The following is a 14,607-nucleotide window of genomic DNA, read 5'->3' as shown; positions in this document are numbered from 1 at the left end:
GCTGCACTTAATACTACAGTGCAGTACCCGGCCCCTGTCACTGAGGGGGAGTCTGCACCTTGGTGTCATCCCTCGGTGGGTGACACCCGGCAGCGGTCCGCACCCCCCCTCGTGACGCCACTGATGAACAGTAGTTCAAGCTGATCTGTACACTATATGGCAGGCCTGGCCAACCTGTGGCTCTCAAACTACAAGTCTCAACATACCCTCCAACTGATCAGCTGGTAAAGCATGTTGGGACTTGTAGTTTCACAACAGCTGAAGAGCCACAGGCTGGCCAGACCCGCTCTATGGTGTCACCGTACCCTTATCTCTGTGTGTGAGTGGATCTCACCTCTCCCTTATATTGATTATTGACATTTAATGGAACTTAGGAGAGATGATGAAATCTGCGGGCAGTTATAAAACCTTGTACAGACAAAAACATTCCAATATTATCAGGAACAATTGCACATGCAAAGAGAAAAAGAACTGATTTATTGAACAATATAAAACGTAAAAATAATCATGCTTTATTAAATCACTGCATATATTGCAGGAGTATAAAATGACGAGCAAGTGAACACACCTTACATCCAAGCTGTTAGACAAATGTAATTGTTATTTTGTCTGCAGTTCCCTAGTCATGTAAGAGAAAACTGCTGCTGTCGTACAGGAGTTCCTAGTACCCATAAAGAATATGTAGCTAGTGATACAGAAGATGCATGCATGGTTCTAGCTAGTACTGTGTTCAAATTACTGCAATAGGGCACTGACAATAGACAGAGCAGTGCACAGCAGAGTTGTTTTCATTGCAAGTTCCTGTTGACCCTGGAAAGTAGCAAAGACTATCGGCTCTATTCAGCGTTATTGGCATTGATGTGCTGAATATTTTCAGGCAATATCGTCACAGTATTTTTTTTATATTAGCAATTTTTATCACAGCTATTCAGCATTTTACTACGCAGGGACAGCGGTGCGTAGCGAAGTTCCTGTAGGCATTGCCATTGGAAGAGCAAAAACAACACCCTCCTTTTTTATTCTTCACATGTTCAGTCTCCTTCCCTGCAGTGTGGTGAGCAGCAAGTGCATTCCCGATATTGATACATTTTGCAGCATCGCATCCCCCATAGAAATCTATGGGGGAGGCGGCTGCCGGCGGCAATGGAGGGATCGCAGCAAGTATCGGAGATACCTGCTGCGGTCCCTCCTTCATACATCCGGGGGATACTTAGTATTTGAGGTAAACCCCCGAAAACAGGTGTTTTCGGGGAATTTACCTCAAATTCCCTTTGATAAATGGGCCCCTATGTCCAGCTCCATCCTCCCAAAAGTGTCTACATTGATTAAAATGTGTACATAGGCTTTATATTAGTCTGTATACATTTATCTATATGTGGTTTTATATTAAAAACTTAAGAAATACAATTTATATATAAAATGACAAATATAAATGTAAATCTATGTACACATTTTAATCAATTTAGACACTTATGAAGCTGGAGCTGGGCAAACACTTGCCGCTCACCACACTACAGGGAAGGAGACTGAGGGAAAATTTCCTTCTGTCCCTGCAGTTTTTGAGATAATGAAGGAATTTCTCATATAATGATCGTTTCCGCATTATTTAAATAAATTTTGAATTGCTGAATAGAGCCCTATAACACAATGTATATAGAAGAAATAACATATGGTATTAAACCTTCTGTTTGTGGGTGGGGTCGTAAGTTCTGTAGTTACTTCTAAGCCACTTCCTGTACGATGAATAGCATTAGTCATAGTGGTACACATCAAAGAATGACATTTATACATTAAAGTAGAATAAATAGAAAATTATCATTATAATTCACAATAACATAGAAAAATGGTTACAAAATGAGTATTATGAATGTCCACAGATTATACTTATAGTTACAGTTGTCTCGAAATATTGAGATGGGTGCTCTGTGCAGGGGGGAGTGTACATGCAAAATGCAGGCTTCTAGTTAGAACTGTTGGGATGGAATTTAATTCTCAGCTACATGGGTGATATTCGGCTTAGCACATTCCAGGGAAATATAGCAGCCCACTATCACTCACCTACCTGCGAACCTCTATAAAGAAAACTGATGGCTCTGGTGTTCGCGAGTTGCTGGCATTCCGACCATTGATGAGAATTGAATTCCCACCTTATTTATGTGCGTCAACACAGATGTAAACTACAGCAAATGGTCACTGACTACATGGAATTGAGTTAGCATGTGTTAGAAGTGTAAAATGTACAGATTATAAGGTAGTAATATCAACTGCATGTAAAATAGGGAGAGCCTCCAAAAATGTATGCACCATAGGTATCACTAACTATATTACACAAACATAAAGACACATATTCTCAAACTCGCGGATTATGTGATGTGTACCTTACAGGTTTATGCTTTACATAATTATAAAACCTGTAATATGAAGATAGCCCACAATGAAACACTTCTTTTGACCACTAGGGGACTACGGTGTATTTAATGGAAACCTAACGTCTGCAGTGAATTAAGCTGACGGTGAAGTGAATGCTGTATGATCAGGTGAATGTAAAGTATGGCCAATGAGGTAATTAGTTTGTTTTCCCACATCTCTCCTGGTCTCCTGGTGATTGAGGGTTATCATGTGAAGAGACCCTTCGCTTTCCTTTTCTTGGCTTTGGACACTGCAATTGGGGGGCACTGTGTCAACGTGAGATCAGTAACTGCAGGCACCTGCCAAAAACATGATAAGTCTATTAACTTCAACAACACATATTAAGTACACTTCATATGTAAGTACAGGGTCTATATCCTCACCGTACCAGCATTATAGATAGAAAATGCTCTCATGCTTAGTACAATTAATAACATGAGGTAACAAGAGGTTGGAAATTGCACTTCAGAAATTGACAACTACAGATCCTTTTATAAATGTCTTTATCTGCTGTGCAGTGGAAAAAAGGAAAACAATAAGATCCCTATCCCAAAAACGTACAATCTAAATGGGTGATACGAGACATCAACAAACAGTAAGTTAATAATTGCTCAGAACACAAGCACTTGTTATAGACATGGTTATAAAGACACAGGAATAGGCAGAACCTGCAGCAGTGCTACTTATGTAAGCCGTAAGATTTCAACAGTGATGACATTCAAGAGGTGGAGGGATAACGTTCCAAAGATTAGGAGAAACCAAGAAGTCTTTATGGTGTGTAGAAAAAGAGGACAACTAAGAGTGGTTCGAAGAAACCATTCAAGATGGTGAAATAAACAAGACTGGCCTAGAGCTCTGTACAAGACTTATTTCTGGCTAGAATACACAATATGTCCTAGTGATCAGATGTAACATAACAGAGGGTGTCTACTTTGCAATGCTGCCTGCAGAATCGTGTCTACAATGCAGGAGACTTCCCTTAGGTAAGCCACCTGTTGGCAATTTAGGTGGAGGTACAGTACTGTGCTATATGCAGAGGGATAGCACAGTATTTGTAATACTATCAAATTCTATTCACTTACATTCTCCATACTGCCACTTTAATCACTGGCTATATGAGAAATGTAGGGTGCTAGCCCCTGCTAACGTATAAGGGTCTGCATCTAGTTATCCGAGTGAGGCAAGTTGAACACTGATGAAATGGATACGTTTTCCTTTAATCTCTAAAAATACTTTCTCTAATAGGAAAGCCACAGATCTAGACTGATATACACACAGTAACATACTTTGTAGGTTTATACCCTATTTAAAGCAAGTAAAGATCTATATTCAGCAGGCAGGCAGGCATTTCTCAATGGACCCCAGCGAGAATTATGTTGTCATTGAGCAAATCTAACCTGAGTTCAGATACATTTACCTGTTTCCCCTTTCACTCTCTCACTCCTAAGCGCGGTGACCTGACGAGCCCAATACAGTGAGCTAAGGAGGTCACAAGACAGTAGTGGGCAGCAGATCAAAGCATCTCTCAGGTCAGAGTGTCCCCAGTGGTGATCAGTAGTGCACAGAGCAAAACCATTATAGCTCATTACCTCTTCACATGCACTTTTCCCTTTGTATACATGTACTATGTGTACGGAAAAAATAAAGACACTTATGAAATCATACAATGATGTCATAACTACTGGACAGGACCTTGTATAAAACAAATCCCCCAAAATAATTCTTTACACTTAGCATAAAAGTTTCTTAGCATTTAAACAATTATTATTTACTTTGTTTCACACTGAATACTGTTCCAATATGCAGGAAGAACAAACAGAAACTCTGACTAGGTTAAAATTCAATTTTAAAGTGCACTGGGAGATAGCGAGCTCTGTCAAGGTCACAGGAAACTGCAGGATCTAGCCTAGGATTTTGCAGGCAACTGGCCATAAGATACAGTATTTACTCAAGACAAATTAACTGATACATTCAGCAACCTGATTTATCATTGCTTGCAAAATTATTAGATTAAAACTATTATTATCAAATAACATTTCACTTTCATTCAGAGAGTTAGTGGAGAACCTAGTGCTGAGTTTTGCCCAGAAAGATAAAGAAGATGAACATATTCTCCATGTCCCTGGCCCATCAAAAGTAAGTGTCACTTACATACAGTGGCAGCCATTTTGTGGTGTAATCCAATATCTGCAAGAATGCAGTCTATCAATTTCCTAGGAACCATTTATATCACTTTGCAAGGTAATGTTGGAATTTGGCATATAAATTCAAAAGTGCAATAGTTTAATCCATGTGCATGATTATAAGTGATACAGATATATAGGCAGTAAGGGACGGGTTGGGTATGAAATCCCGGCTGTCGGGATGCCGCTGTTCAGAACACCGACAGCTGCATCCCGACAGCCATAGGAACGGCTGGTAAGAATTTTCCCTACCCCTACCCAAACCCTCCCTCCACGGTGCCTACACCTAACCCTCCCTCCCCGATGCTTAAACCTAACCTCCCAACCTAGTGCCTACACCTAACCTTCCCCTTCCCGCACCCTAGTCCTAACACTCCCTCCCCGGTCCCTAACCCTCCCCCTAATGCCTAACCCCGCTAGCCGATGCTAACCTCCCCCTAACACCCCGATACTTACCTTCGGGATGCAGACGGACGGGATACGGGTGCCAGGATCCAGACGTGTCGGGATTTCGGCGCCGGTATTTAGATGGTAAGGGACTAGTTTTACATAGCAGAAATGTCACAATGAAGTTTTGATCTACAAAGCAACCTTCCCAGCACCAGAAATACTTTCCTGTTTTCAGGTATAGGCAGACATTGCAGCACTGTTACTGATTTAAGAGGTAATCTCTTCATATTGAAGTTGACGGATACAAATGGATTTAGATGCAGGAGAAAAGTGATAGAATAGCAGAAACTAGAAATGGCTGGCGTGAAGGCTTAGGTTGCTGGTGTGAGTTGGTAGAGGATAGTGATGAGAGGAAGCATCTTAAAGAGGAACTAATAATCTGTCTATGGTTACATGAATAAGAGATCAGATATTTATAGCAGCAGTATCAGATGACATGCGTCACATGGTCAATTGGAATAAAGAGGGTGTAGCAACATTAGGACACAAGCAAACTGCTCTGGCAGTAGATATGAGGATAGAACCTAGAGTGGAGATGTAGATAGCGCCTAGAGGAGTTAGTGGAAATGACCGTAGTCCAAGCAAGGCAGAATGAAAGTATGTCTGAGAGTTACAGCTGGGCTTAAGAGCACGTGGTGGATTTTGAGCTTTTTCAAAAGGAAGAAACTGCACATTTTAGCAACAGAGCTTACATGGAGAAAAAAAACAATGGAGAAGAATCAAAAGTAACCAGTAGACAATGTGTGGTTTTCACTGATGTTATGTGTGATATCCAAGTGTATATACAAGTGTATAACGTATTCTAAATAATTTTTGTGCTTTGTTACATAATGCCTGAGTGCTCTTCCCTGAGTACATCTGGACCATGCTCACTCCGGAAAGAGCATTTTATTCTCTGCCATATTCTTGTGCTATGTTCTCTCATGTACACAACAGGAGGGCTATGAGGTATAGAGGGAGCCAGACTTGGAGCAAACACTGCTCTCTGACAACCAAACTCTTCTCATCTATCAGCCTTCTCTCCACACAAGCTCTCCTGCTGGACTGTCTGTAGGAAAGGAGACCAGGGAATAAAATGCCCTCTCCCAGGAAAGCAGAGTGTATTAACCACATAGTTAGCTAGCACAGCACAAAAAAAAATTACCCAGTGACAGCTCCTCTTTAAAAATGTGAACAATAATAAATGTAGAATAGTGAACAACAAATATAAAATAGTGACCTTTTGGACTGAAATCCAGTGGGATGCATGCTACTGTGCTCTCCAGCCTACTCTGGTCTGGTCTCTCTGCCTGACTGAACTGGCCTGCTGGGGTCTGTGCCGGGCGGTGCTTCTGGTGTCCTTCCTGAATCTTCCTCTGTTGTACATCCATGGTGGGATCCTCTCTGCTCTCCTGCACTCCCCAGCATAGGCCTACCGTCTCCCGCTGCAGTGTGTGGGTGTCAGCTGCTTCAGGTGTCCCTTGGTTGGACCAGCGCAACCTGGTGGCCGCTGCCTTGTTTTCTACTCTATGGCTGCCTTCAGGAACTTGCTGAGCTGGTTTGGTGTGCTCCTGGCCAGCGGTTGTGGAGCTCTATCAACCCGCCATCTTGTTAGCTTGTCACCTGCTACTGGAGCTTACAGAGTGTGGGCCATAATTACCTGAGCTAGTAATTTAGTCTGCTCCTGGAGGAGCCCTGGGCAGTGGACTCCATCAACAGTTCCTGAGGGTATCCTGTTGCTATGCAGTGTCTTGTCCTCTGCTGATTACTATGAGGTCTCTGCTGGTCACCATTTTGTTTCATAAAGCTTGTATATTCTCTGCTTTGGGTGCCCTTGGCCTGTGTATAACTCCAAATCCTGGGCTTGGTCACTCTCGGTTTCCTGTTATTATGAGTAGAAAATCTTAAGCTTCAGCTGCTGCAAAGCTGGAAAACTTGACCAGATCCAGTTATTTACAGGATCCTGATCCGTCCCATGCAGATTTTCAAACCTCTACTGCACAAGTTCTCAAACTCAGTCCTCCCAAACAGTGCATGTTTTCCAGGTCTCCTCACTGAATCACAAGTGAAATAATTAGCTCAACCTGTGGATCTTTTAAAATGTGTCAGTGAGTAATGAATTCACATGTGCACCTGCCAGGTGACCTGTAAAATGTGAACTGTGTGGGGTCCTGAGGACCAACTTTGAGAACCACTGCTCTACTGCAGCTCCTCTGATTATTGTTCCAGAGCCTGAAGCCCCTACACTCCAAATGGAACAATTGAATCCATAAGACATTATGGATTCTGAAAAATGGGTCACAGATCACATAGCTGAGGTCCATATTGATTTGTCCTTGATGTGTCAGGATATGCAAAAAATGAGGGATCGTATTAGCGAATTGGAAAATAGCTTATCTATATTGGAAGATCAGATCTCTCCAGTTCCTGGACGTTTGACTTTGGAGACCGAAATGGTGGCCTGTCAGCAGAAATTGGTGGATATTGAGAGGCACCTCCGCCGCAAAAACATTTGCTTGGTTGGACTGCCTGAAAAGGTGTAGGGTTCGGATCAGGGACTTTTTCTAGAATCTCTGTAACTTTCTGCATTTGGACAGGAAGAATTTACTCCTCAATTTGCTGTGGAGAGAGTTCATCAGATTCCCACTAGGGCCCTTCCTCTGGGGGTGCCTATGAGAACTATTATGGCAGAACTACTGCACTATGAAGATCAGGACACTGTTTTATGCTTTGCTCAGGTTAAAGGTCCTCTGGAATATAATGGGCAGCGGATTGCTGTTTTTCAAGACTTCCCTGATGAGATTCAAAACTCCCGAGCCAAATTTATTCAAGTTAGGAGACGTTTGCAGGACTTACAACTACCATACGCCATGCTCTTTCCTTCCCGGCTGCGAATTGTCTAGGGTCGAAGGGCTCACTTCTTCGATTCTCCTAAATATGCTGTTACCTCTCTTGATCTACAAGTACCAAGACATGGTGGCTCTCATGGTTGACTACACATGGCCTAAGTATTTTGTATTGTGTTTATGGGGAGATGTTTATTTCCTTTCCTCTGATACTGATCCGGACTTATGCTGATGTGCCCGTCTTCTCTTGTCATAGGTTATATAACTCTGTAATTTTAGTTTGTTCTAATGTTTTCTTATGTTGCAGGTTGGGACGGTTCTTGTTTATTGTATATCCCTGTATTTGGGGACTGCAGTTGCTATGTTTTTACTGGGATGGCTTTGCCATGTGCTTAGTACATGTATCCTCCTTTCTCTTGCTGACAGTATACAGTATTACACCACCCTATAGCACTGAGGTTCTTGCTAAGGCCTGTGAATTTTTTTCTGATCTCCCCTCGGCCCAGGTAATGTGTGTAGGATAATTTAATACTGTATTGGATGTTGATTTGGATAGATGGCGGGAGGGCCCCTCCCTGTGTGCTGGTTCTTCCCATCTTGTTTCTGAGATGGGGCTGGTAGGTGCCTGGTAGTATGAGGTTGGTCTCCCATACTTTACTTCCCACTGTATCAGTGGTTTCTAGAGTGTTTTGGGCCACTCACCTATGTTAGTCCTTGATCTTTTTCCCTAGAGGCGATTCCTTCTGGAGGTTAAGGGCCTGATTCAGACCCACTCGCGAGCGGCTGTCCGCTCGCAAGTGGGTCGATGTTATGCACTGAGCATGCGCACGACGGAGGGAGCTCCGTCGTGCGCATGCGCCAGACGCGACGAGCGAAGGAAAGTCCTTCGCTCGTTGTGTCCGATCAAAGGGGGCGTGCTGTCAATGTTGATTGACAGCACGCCCCCTTTGGTGGGCGTGCCGGGGGCGTGCCTCCCTGACGGGGGCGTTCCCACGGGAACGCCTCCCATCAGAAGCCGGCCCACTGACATCACTAGTGATGTCAGTGGGAGTGATTTTGGCTCTGATAGAGCCAAAATCACTCCGGAGCTTGCGGTTGAAAACCTCAACCGCAGGCTCCGGCTCGCAAATTCGATGGTCGCGATGGTCTCGACCATCGCGGCCATCACAAAGCACGCTCGTATAGCCTGTGGGTGGTGACCCACAGCTATACGAGCGTCCAGGAGGACGCTCCATGAAAATGGAGCCCGGCCCTCATTCAGAGCGTGCGCTCTGCTCAGAGCGTACGGCTCTGAATGAGGGCCTAAATCCCTTTTGGCTGACACAGATGGGAGCGTCTTCCGAATTGTTGGTTTCTAGGGAGGTTTCATTGTGGACAATTCTGTTTTTCTCCAGAGATGGAACTGTAACAGCCAGGACTTGGAGCAGACTTTGGGTTATGTTTAAGAAATGAATCAACAGTGAAATCAACCTTTAACTCTTTCACCTCCCCTCCATTGACTTATTGTGCTTTTGACCTTACTCCACTTAAGCCCTAATATTGTAACTTTTTTATTCATACAGTTTTAACTCTTTTCTTTTAACTTACTGCAAGCTATTGTCCTGTTACCAGCATTTCTACTTCAGTGTCGTTCAGTATTTAGTTTACTAATGAGAATTATTTTTTGCATAGGAGAGAACCCTTTCACCAGACCTTAATCTGATCTAATAATTGTTCCGATGAAATTCTGAAACATATGCAACTTTTGCAGTTCTTTTATGTGATGTCAGTTATTGCATCACTGGCTGTACATAGTGTGCATGACAGCTATTAGGATGAGACATTAATGACATTTTCACTTGGCATCCAGTAGTTGATACATGTATACAAACCTGGGATGACTTCTGTCCGTGTCCAGTTTCTCCATCTTCTTGAGTACTTGCAGCTTCCTTTACATCTACACTAGCACTGTTGTCTTCCACAGAGAGTGGTTCAGGCAGAGGTCCAGTCTGTTTGCTTACACCTTAATGTGGAAAAACACAAGATGGCAGCAATATTCTGAAGCCTATGCCATTACTTAACCATTAAAAGATAAAAACTCATATTAATTAGGACATAACAATAGCAGCAATGAAAGCGTAGTAGTTGTCCAAGCGATATGAAAAGCAGTTTATAGTACAACGCTTATATATACACTATCTCAGTTAATTAACCCTACTGGTTTTCCTTTCATGTCAACATACCAGCAGCTTTGATCACCCCGCTGTATAACTGCTGCAGCCGGTCACTGAACCTCGGTACATTCCCTGAGGAGCACAGATCCTGAATATTCTGAAACACACCAACAGACAAAGCGACATTAGATAGCAATAGCTGGGTCTGTATAAGATAACACAGTCATAACAATCTATTGAATACTATGGACTGGACAAAAAGGTAATGTTTTCAGCAAAATTAAAAGTGAACAATGGAGAAATTAATAAAAATGCCAATATTTGTTCTATACAGGATGCAGGCATCATGTCGACGGTCACAATATTGATATTTATGATGTCGACAGCTAATAAGTTGAAAATGGCAAAATGTCATAAAATTAAATGCTGACATTTTGCAAAATGCAGACATTAGGTTTAGGGTTAGGAACATGCTTTCCGCTGCAAGCTCGGTTTTGTGACTTTAGCCGCCATCTGCAACTAAATTCGCAACCTGATACTACAGCCCAACCACTGGAACACGAGCCCCAGTCGTGGGGTTAGGGTCTTGATTAGGTTTAGCGTTAGCATAGTCCCACAGTAAAATTTTTAGTAGGGGGCCAGCCACACGATCTCTCATTAGAGCTGGGTCCTCTTATGAGCATGCGCAGTACAGCACATGTGCTAAGTGTACAGAGCATGACAATTGCAGAAGGCCAGAGGGCAATACTTTCATATACTAGCAGCAATCCACAGGGCTAGCAATACCATTAGGCAGCTGCCTAGGGTGCTAGAACACTGGGGGAGGAGAGTACAGAGTGACCCTCACCTCTACGTCCTCCTTAGCAGCAACATTGTGCCACACGAATAAAGAAGTCCCATAGTAGGATTAAATGTGTTGGCTCTTGACACTTGAATCATGTGTAGCTGGAACATAATTGCTTTCCAACATTGGGAGAATACCAAGAGTAAAGGTCGCCGCCAACAGCATTGCAGATTTTTCTTTTTTACTTTATATAGAGGCGCAGGCAAGTCTGTGATGTTACTGTTCCATAAATCTCGCTAGCGCACATTTATGTACAGTACTGAGAATTGAACTGTCCTGTTAATGTATCATGCAAGTATACACAAAGTTTATTTAATTTTTTTTATTTTTTTTGGGGGGGGGGGTTAAAGTAGGCTGAAGCTTTGCTTTGCTGTAGGGTGACATGACAAGGAACCTTGCACCGACCCCTGGCCATCCCATCACCGTCAACGTCTGCAGACCTAGTCTCCATTCATGTTGCATTCATTGTAACTTGATTATGGTAACAGTAACTAAGCACAGGGTGCAATACTTGTACGCTCTGCTGCATACTGTTTGTACAGGGTCCGTTAACTGATCATGGTCAACATCCGCTAGTTTGCAATTTCTTATTACAATAAAAATGCTTAGTCATTTTGCAAAGGAACAGTGGTGTGATGAATGGGGCACTGAAGGTGGGAACCTCTGGGCCAATGTACGAACACTTCTTTCTGAAGCTATTGACCAACCATGTCTATTGGTAAAATCTCTTGATCATTCTTCATAACTGTCAGACACCCACATTTTCCACTCTGCCAGTGCTACAATGGCATTATAGTGTAGCTGTTAAGCAGGTAATTTTAATAGAACAGCCTCAGCAAACCCCTATTTGTAAAGTACAGTTACTAACACACATACAGTCAGGTGCATAAATATTGGGACATTGACAGAGTTTTCATATTTTGGCCTCTATTCACCACCACAATGGCTTTGAAATGAAACAAACAAGTTGTGCTTTAACTGCAGACTTTCAGATTTAATTTGAGGGTAATTACATCCCAAATCAGGTGAACGGTGTAGGAATTACAACGGTTTCTATATGTGCCTCCCACTTTTTAAGGGGCCAAAAGTAATGGGACAAACTAAACAATCCTAAATCTAACTTTCACTTTTTAATACTTTGTTGCAAATCCTTTGCAGGCAATTACAGCCTGAAGTCTGGAACACATAGACATCACCAGACGCTGGGTTTCATCCCTGGTGATGCTCTGCCAGGCCTCTACTGCAAATGTCTTCAGTTCCTGCTTGTTCTTGGGGCATTTTCCCTTCAGTTTTGTCTTCATCAAGTGAAATGCATGCTCAATCGTATTCAGGTCAGGGGATTGACTTGGCAATTGCATAACATTCCACTTTTTAGCCTTAAAAAACTCTTTGGTTGCTTTTGCAGTATGCTTCGGGTCATTCTCCATCTGCACAGTGAAGCGCCGTCCAATGAGTTCTGAAGCATTTGACTGAATATGAGCATATAATATTTCCCAAAACACTTCAGAAATTCATTCTGCTGCTTTTGTCAGCAGTCACATCATCAATAAATACAAGGGAACCAGTTCCATTGGCAGCCATACATGCCCACGCCATGACACTACCACCACCATGCTTCACTGATGAGGTGGTATGTTTTGGATCATGAGCAGTTCCTTTCCTTCTCCATACTCTTCTTTTCCCATCACTCTGGTTCAAGTTGATCTTTGTCTCATCTGTCCATAGGATGTTGTTCCAGAACTGTAATGGCTTTTTTAGATGTTGTTTGGCAAACTGTAATCTGGTCTTTCTGTTTTTGAGGCTCTCCAATGGTTTACATCTTGTGGTGAACCCTCATTATTCACTCTTGTGAAGTCTTCTCTTGATTGTTGACTTTGACACATATACACCTACCTCCTGGAGAGTGTTCTTGATTTGGCCAACTGTTGTGAAGGGGTTTTTCTTCACCAGGGAAATAATTCTTCTGTCATCCACCACAGTTGTTTTCCGTGGTCTTCTAGGTCTTTTGGTGTTGCTGAGCTCTCCGATGCATTCTTTCTTTTTAAGAATGTTCCAAACAGTTGATTTGGCCACACCTAATGTTTTTGCTATCTCTCTGATGGGTTTGTTTTGATTTTTCAGCCTAATGATGGCTTGCTTCACTGATAGTGGCAGCTCTTTGGATCTCATACTGAGAGTCAACAGCAACTGATTCCAAATGCAACTGTCACACCTAGGAATCAACTCCAGACCTTTTACCTGCTTAATTGATAATGTAATAATGAGGGAATAGCCCACACCTGTCCATGAAATAGCTTTTCAGTTGATAGTCCCATTACTTTTGGCCCCTTAAAAAGTGGGAGGCACATATAGAAACCGTTGTTCCTACACCGTTCACCTGATTTGTAATTACCCTCAAATTAAATCTGAAAGTCTACAGTTAAAGCACATCTTGTTTGTTTCATTTCAAAGCCATTGTGGTGGTGAATAGAGGCCAAAATATGAAAATTCTGTCAATGTCCCAATATTTATGCACCTGACTGTACATGCTTAAGAAACATCTATAAAACAGTGGGCCTGATTCAGACGCACTCGCAAGCGGGTCGATGTTGCCCACGTGCCCATGCGCATGCGCGAGACCCGAATAACGACGGCCAAGCCGTCGTTATGGGTCTCGCACCAAAGGGGGCATGCTGTCGATGGTGATTGACAGCACGCCCCCTTTGGTGGGCGTGCCGGGGGCGTGGCTGCCCAGACGGAGGCGTTCCCATGGGAACACCTACCGTCTGGGGCCGGCCCCACTGACATCACTAGTGATGTCAGTGGGAGAGCTTTTGGCTCTGATAGAGCCAAAAGCACTCCAGGGCTTGCGGTAGCGAGACCCTACCGCAAGGGTCTCGTCGCAACCCCGATCATCGCGACCATCATTTTGGCCGCTTGCTACAGCTGTGGGTGGTCACCCACAGCTATGTGAGCGGCCAGGAGGCCGCTCCAAAAGGTAGGAGGGACGGCCCTGATTCAGAGCGAGCGCTCTGTCAGAGCGTCCGGCTCTGAATCAGGGCCAGTGTCCCATTATTTAAATTAGTTATTGGTGTGGGCAGAAGTTTCTGTGACACTAAGATCATGTGACCATTCACAGCCAATGTACAGAAATCTGACAGTGTCTTGATGTCGCACGATGATTCTCACAAATGCAGTGAGAATGTTCCTAGCAGCCTCATGAATAGTCATAAATGCTCAGATAATGTTCTAACGAAGATGGACAAAATAAGCAAGGGTAATGCGTTCTAAAGTAGAATACTCTGTATCCCGACAATAAAGATAAAGGCCCTCATTCAGAGCCGTACGCTCTGAGCAGAGCGCACGCTCTGAATGAGGGCCGGGCTCCATTTTCATGGAGCGTCCTCCTGGACGCTCGTATAGCTGTGGGTCACCACCCACAGGCTATACGAGCGTGCTTTGTGATGGCCGCGTTGGTCGAGACCATCGCGACCATCAAAATTGCGAGCCGGAGCCTGCGGTTGAGGTTTTCAACCGCAAGCTTCGGAGTGATTTTGGCTCTATCAGAGCCAAAATCACTCCCACTGACATCACTAGTGATGTCAGTGGGCCGGCTTCTGACGGGAGGCGTTCCCGTGGGAACGCCCCCGTCAGGGAGGCACGCCCCCGGCACGCCCACCAAAGGGGGCGTGCTGTCAATCAACATTGACAGCACGCCCCCTCTGATCGGACACAACGAGCGAAGGACTTTCCTTCGCTCGTCG

The 14,607-nt window shown here is 43.7% G+C and overlaps 1 protein-coding gene across 5 annotated transcripts in view; it reads right to left on the bottom strand.

Moving 5' to 3' along the window:
• Window positions 1-458: 458 nt before the first annotated feature.
• Window positions 459-14,607, bottom strand: part of NHEJ1 (non-homologous end joining factor 1) — a 252,770-nt gene continuing 238,621 nt past the window's right edge. For all 5 annotated transcript variants that reach the window (XM_088472342.1, XM_088472345.1, XM_088472341.1 and 2 more), the window contains 3 exons: window positions 10,090-10,177; window positions 9,739-9,869; window positions 459-2,708 (listed from right to left, as the gene is read on the bottom strand). In XM_088472342.1, coding sequence (XP_088328468.1) covers window positions 2,616-2,708; window positions 9,739-9,869; window positions 10,090-10,177 — 312 coding nt within the window. In that variant the 3' untranslated portion in view covers window positions 459-2,615. The remainder of the gene's footprint in view (window positions 2,709-9,738; window positions 9,870-10,089; window positions 10,178-14,607) is intronic.

Source organism: Taudactylus pleione, unplaced genomic scaffold, assembly GCF_031769625.1.
Source record: "Taudactylus pleione unplaced genomic scaffold, aTauple2 ptg000122l, whole genome shotgun sequence".
Classification (NCBI taxonomy): Eukaryota; Metazoa; Chordata; class Amphibia; order Anura; family Myobatrachidae; genus Taudactylus; species Taudactylus pleione.
Note: the sequence above shows the minus strand (reverse complement) of the source record. Positions and strands in the feature narration are given on the sequence as shown.